This window comes from Heterocephalus glaber, unplaced genomic scaffold (assembly GCF_053883595.1).
Source record: "Heterocephalus glaber isolate CG9 unplaced genomic scaffold, H.glaber_assembly_v1.0 deba00001523, whole genome shotgun sequence".
NCBI lineage: Eukaryota > Metazoa > Chordata > Mammalia > Rodentia > Bathyergidae > Heterocephalus > Heterocephalus glaber.
In genome coordinates this window covers 21,963,617-21,970,218 of record NW_028258327.1, presented here as the reverse complement: position 1 = coordinate 21,970,218, position 6,602 = coordinate 21,963,617, and the positions used below count along the sequence as shown (strand labels likewise).

At 33.4% G+C, this 6,602-nt stretch overlaps 1 protein-coding gene across 12 annotated transcripts in view; it reads right to left on the bottom strand.

The window, feature by feature from the left end:
- Positions 1–489: 489 nt before the first annotated feature.
- Snx14 (sorting nexin 14) overlaps positions 490–6,602 on the bottom strand; it is a 74,782-nt gene continuing 68,669 nt past the window's right edge. For all 12 annotated transcript variants that reach the window (XR_015441552.1, XM_087188058.1, XM_087188060.1 and 9 more), the window contains 3 exons: positions 3,046–3,137; positions 2,131–2,187; positions 490–991 (listed from right to left, as the gene is read on the bottom strand). Coding sequence is in view for 11 of the 12 variants with exons in the window: in XM_087188058.1 (XP_087044184.1) it covers positions 953–991; positions 2,131–2,187; positions 3,046–3,137 (188 nt within the window). In the remaining variant the exon portion in view is untranslated. The remainder of the gene's footprint in view (positions 992–2,130; positions 2,188–3,045; positions 3,138–6,602) is intronic.

The following is a 6,602-nucleotide window of genomic DNA, read 5'->3' as shown; positions in this document are numbered from 1 at the left end:
CCTGTGATCCCAGCACTTGGGAGGCTGAGGCAGGAGGATCACCATGAGTTTGAGGCCAACCTGGACTATATAGTGAGTTCAAGGCCAGGTGAACTACATAGTGAGACCTTGTCTCAAAAAATTAAATAAATAAATAAATAAATAAATAAATAAATAAATAAAAGCCAGGCACAGTGGTGCACATGTGTAATACCAGTATTCAGAAGGATTGCAGCCTAAACTAACATACATATATATATATATATTTTTTTTTTTTTAATTTTCCTCAAGAAAAAAAGTTAATTCTACATTTTTCTTTTGAAGACAATAAACAACATAAACCAAAACTCTACCTGCCTAAATTGTATATATAAGATTTTCAAATATAGTAACATATAATTCAATTCACTTTAGTTATAACTACACAATAACAAATATCTAAGTATTCAGTTGTCACACAGGACTAACATTTGTCAGTCACCCAGCAAGAATAAGGAGAAATTCTCTGTATTATAGAAATCTCATACAAGAAATTTATTTACAGACATAATTAACTATGTACAACATGAAAAAACAGAAAAACAAATCTAATGTATTAACATAAAACTGGAAAGTCACCTCTTATTCTTTTTCCATACTAAACAATTTCTTTCAAAGTGATACAATACAAAGATTATCAACCTTATCTGTTTGCCCTAAAGAGATTATCAATTTTCTCTTTAAAAAATGGCAATAAGTGACATATGTTCTTGTAAAATTTAGAAAATAGGTATAAAATGAATAGCTATTAAACCTAATCACATTTAACCATTAAGTTTATGTTAGTCTTTATTAAAACAAAAAATAGCCAATTTTGGACACTGAAGTACATAATATATACAAGAATATACAATAGTAAAAGAAAAACAAGTACATTTCTATTACACTAGTATGATAAAATTTCAAATAGTTATTCTATACCAAATCTAAATGTTTACATCCAGGACGTCATGGAGGTAACTTCCTTTTGCACCTAAAGTAAAAATAAATTCATTTAAAATATAGATGACAATAGGAAGGGTTCATTTGTGAATTGTATAGGGTATTAAACTTTTAACCTGAAACATACATATACTATAAAGCAAGAAATTTGCTGGTACAATATATATATAGCAGATAATATCTATGTTTAAGAGGAGAATGCAGCAACATATAGTAATAGATATAACATGTTAGGGTGGGTGTGGTGGCACATGCCTATAATCCCAGCACTCAGGAGGCTGAAGCAAGATGATACTCATGAGTTCAAGGCCACCTGGGCTACGTAGCCTCAATTACACAAAGACCCTGTCTCAAAAACAAAATCTGGTAACCCTGAGTTGAAGATTTCCTGCTACTGATTCCAATGTAGTTTAACATAAAATTTCTGTAATTGCCATCTTTAAAAGAAACTACAAATTTAATATTACTGAACTTGAAAGCTATAATTAGTAGGCAATTAGTCAAGAATCTCTTTTCCTTTACTCTACAAAAGTGATATTTCATTGATACCACAGCTTTAAACAGTAAGTTTTTTATCCAACCAAAGGGATTAGCCAGAATAGAAAATAATGAGTCTGTTCAAAATCCCAAATCAAGATTAAATATAACAATTATTATTATTATTTTTTTTTTTTTTTTGGTACCAGGGAATTCGGGACCTTGTGCTTGCGAGGCAGGTGGCAGAACCACTGAGCTAAATCCCCGGCCCAGTAATATTATCATGCTCTAAATCCAATTCATTTTGTGCTCTTAGATTCAGACTCAATTGCATCAAAAAATACTCAAGTTTCTAACTTAGCATAAAATTTCAGATGACACTCTGAAGAACTTGGCCCATTCTAATACTAAGAGTTAAACTCACATCTTTCTCTGAGAAGACTGTAAATGGTCCCTATCTGCTTGTAATTACAAAGGGATGAAGTCAAGACAGAGACTATTTATTTCCCATCCCCTGAAGTCCACTCTGTGTTTGGACACACTGAATAAATGAAATATAAAAAGTGACTTTGTTAGGTCTGTTCAATTTTTAAAGGGTGACAGTCACAAGGTTTCCCTAACTTTTGTGTCCCTAATTAAAATAAATGTCAGTATATCATTAAGAGAATAATAAAATTATTGATTTTTAGTTACCTTATTGAGCTCTGGAAACAGTTCTTGTATCACAATGTCCAATAAAACATAAGTAAGCTAGAGCATCAAAAAACAACAATAATACAATTTAAGACACTACAAAATAAAAATGACAAACACAAAATTCAAGATGGTGGTTATCTTTACATGGAAAGACAAGGACTAAGAATGCTAAAGTAAAACAAGCACGTAAGTAGCTTCAATAGTATCAATAATGTTCTGTTCTTAAAAGGCATGGAAGGCACACATGTACTTGCATGTACACATTTTATTATCTCTTTTATTTTTATTAACTCTTTTAGTTTATAGTTAACAAAAACCTTAAAGAAATGAGCAGAACACAAAATTGTCTGGGCTATGGTGGCACATTTCTGTAATCTCAGTACTTGCAAGGTGGAGGCAGGAGGATCCCAAGTTTGATCATAAGTTTCCTGGGTAACTTAATGTGACTCAGTCTCAAAATAAAAAATAGAAAAGGGTTGAGGATATAGCTCAGTGACAGAGCATCCCTGGGTTCAATCCCCAATATAGGGTGGAAAAAACAGCAACAACAACAACAGACGTCAACAAAATATATAGACTATACACAAAAAATGTTAATTACGGTTATTCTACACACTTTAAATGACAGAATTACCACATTTTAAGCTTTTACTTCATTTCTTAAATTATCTGTATCTCCCAAACTTTCTACAATGAATGTTACTTTTAAATTTAAAATTTTGTCATAAAAAACAACAAAAAAGATAATCAACAAAGAGTAACAAAAATAAAATCTTTTAATACCTGAATGTTTTAATTTCATTGCCTTTATGTAGTATAGTATCATTTACACAACCACAAACATACTAGACACCTACCATGTCATTCAACAAATCTAGCCAACACTACTTTACCAGCTTTAATTAATTTTACCTGCTTGTTGAGTACTGGTTGCTGTAAACCATCAAATAGAAGTCTGATGCTTTCATACTTTGTTTCTTCACCAATACATTTGACTATCAGATCTAAAGAAGAAAGCCACACGTAAAGCAATTTTTAAAGTGACTGGATCATAAAGCAAAATCACCACCTTGTTTCCCAGATACTGTACTATGCAAAAATGGTCTATTTCCCAAACCAGTGTTTCTGCAAGAGGCTCCTAGGAAAAAAGTTTTATGGTCAAGTTGAGAAATGCTGTGTCATGTACAGTATACCCCCATGAAGTTTCAGTTCAGAGTTTGTGGTCTCAGTCATTTGCAGATTTTTCCTTAGAACCTAACTAATAATTGTTCACGGAAATTGCAAATATCCTCCGGAACTATATTTTGGCAGGAGGTTTGCAAGTAGCTAATCCAAAAGTGTTATTCAGTTCTGCTTGCTGATGTCTGGATGCTGCTCTGTAACCTATCTCTGGCAGATGTACCAGCATTCCGACATCATTACAGGTTGCTGTACCACATGTCGTTATTGAGTGTTCTCAGTTTTGTTCTTCTTAAAGCCCTAAGATCCCTAAGATGCCGCCAAGATGCCCTTCCCCCTCTAAGGCTTTATTAATACAGCATTTTATTAAATTAAGTTACATAACTGTGGGAGACACAGCATATTTAAGATTTAAACTATAAAAATAGGCATTTTTCTGACCATATCTGAAATTTGCGGTTTTTCACAATTCACACGTGCTCTGGGAATGTGAATTTTGGGAGTCCACTGTTTCCCCTTTTGGAGATTCACTATGCACAAAGGATACTGGGAAGAATGTTGCAATAATAAATTCACTACTATGAATTGAAAAATAAACAAGAAATAATACACAAGGTATTATCCCATTAAGGTGCAGCAAAAAACTCTAAAATAATGTTTGTACATTTACACATACATACACAGAAATACACAGAAAAACATAACATCACCAAACTGGAGCATGAGTCCACTTCTATACAGCGGAGAGGATGCTTTCTACTTTTTATTCTGTATATTTTCATAGTCTTAATATGATTTTTAAAGAATTTAATGAATTTAAATGTTAAAGTACATCTGTCTTACATCATTCGTATCATTCCTGTTACCAAAAAATAGTCATCATTTATCATCATCTCTGTTTTCCCCAAGAAGGAAAAGATTATTTTTAGGTAAACAAAGTGCTCAAATATTTGTCCTTTCTCATCATAACTAAATTCTTAATGCTATTAATGGAAAATCCTCACTTTATGCTTCGTTTTATAAGGCAAAACTAAAGAGGCAAAGGCCAAATTCAATTCTCATATAGATCTTGTATATATTTTGTTAAATTATACCTAAATATTTCATTTTGGGAGTACTTATGTACATACTGTTTTCAATTTCAAATTGTACTTATTTATTGCTAGTACATAGTGAACTTTTTATGTATTAATTTTGTATCCTTCAAACCTTTTATACTTGCTTACTAAAATCCAGCATTTTTGTGGATTCTTTCAGATTTTCTATATAGACAATCATGTCACCTAGGAATGAAGGTAGTTTTATTTCTTCCTTCACAACTTATATCCCTTTACTTTCTTTTCTTGTTTTGTTACATAAGCAAAGACTTTTCGTGTTGAAAGGCAGTGGTGAGAGGAGATATTTTTCCCCATGTTTGGTCTTTCAATGAAAGCTTTGAGTGTTTTGCACCATTAAGAATGTTACCTGTTGGGTTTTTGTATGTACTCTTGAACAAGTTAAGGAACTTAATCAGTTTTTTACCATAAATAGGTTGTGAATTTTTATCATGGATACTGGATTCTGTCAAATGCTTTTTTTGCATCTACTGAAATGTGATTGTTTCCTCTTTTGCCTATTGAGGTGAACTGCACTGATTTTCCTATCTACCAATAAGCCCACAAAGGGCATTTTCTGCATTTATTTCTGTTGTGTTTTTAATCTCAGCTTACACTCTCCATCTATATTCCTATTGCTAATTACCTCATTCACTAGAACCTTTAGAATCTTATTCATAGTTGTTTTTAAATTCCTCGTCAATTAATTCTAACATCCCTGCCACAGCTGAGTTTGGTTCTGATGCTTGCTTTTGTTTCTTTTGCCTTAACAGTATCCTTTGTGAATTTGTCTTACTAGTTGGACAAGACACACTGGGCATAAGAAACTGCTTGCTGCAAACATGCCTTTAGCAAAGTGGAGATAAGTTTTGAAGGAAGAACAAGGGTTCTATAGTCCTAGGAATAGGGGTTAGTCTTCTGAGTTTGAAACACTGGACTTTGAACTTTACATGCTTTTTTCATCCCCTTAAGCAGGACAGAACAGCTAGAGTAGGACAAAGAAGGCTGGGGCTGGATGGAGTTAGGTATTTCCTTTCCTCCAGGTCAATTATACTCTGTTTAGTTTCTCTAAAAAAAAAGAATGCTCTAACATAATTGAAATGGTTATTTTCCCCCTCTGCCATAAGGGGACTTTTCTCTGGTAAGTTCTTTCTCACTTTGAGAACTTAGTCAAGACCCTAGAGTTAAAATTCACAAAAGTATGGGGCCCTCTGTTGATCTGGTTCTTGTGCAGTTTCTAATCTATAAGACCTGTCAGTACAGTTCAATTTGTCAGTTGTAGTTCAGATTTCCTTACTTTAGCACTGGTTCCCACAGAGGTTTGTGTTCATGTGTTTCTACTGCACCTAGCTAAGACACTCTGTATTTACCCTTTGGTCTCTCAAATTTGGGACAGTGGAGGTTTGCCCTGTGATCCCATCTCTCTATGACCTAAGTGTTGATTTTTTCAGTTTGTTCAGCTTTTTACTTGTTACTAGGACAGAGTGGCAACTTCCAGATTCTTGCATAATGGACTAAAAACTCAAGTCACTCTCTTCTCCAATTACTCTATACTTTTCTCCCTGGGCATTAGTGTCTACTCATATATGACTCTCCTACCTCTACAAATCTACCCTATACTACATTTCCTCCCTCTTTCACAGCTAGATAATTAGTTATTTATAAGACAGTTCCTCTTGGATAACTTGCAGGCACTTCACATTTAAAATGTCCTAGAACTTCAAAGTTATTGAGCTGGGGAGATGTCCTAAATTAAGTATTCTCTGCTTTGACCAACTCCTTGTTATTTCCCTCTTGTATTTCCCACGTCACAGTGTTTACCACCAGTTTACTTAGTGGCTCAAATGTACCAACTTTAAAAGAGAGGAAACCCTATTCTTCCTTAGTGTTATCTCTATAACCTGAATGTGCTTGCATTAACATATGTGTTTTATCTAAATGTCTGTCTTCCTAGTAGACTGAGCTACTCAGGTGCATTTTTTATAACCCTTGCATTGCATTCTGAACAGTTCCTGGATCACAGAAAATATTCAATAAATTTGGAATAAATGAATTCTAAACTTTTAGTCATGTACACTAATACAGCTATTGTCATGGTATAGCGGGCGGTATGACTCCAATCATCCCATGACATGTCACTTTAACCAATTTGATTATGAGTTATTGTTTGTTTGTTTTTTGGTATGGGGACTCAAA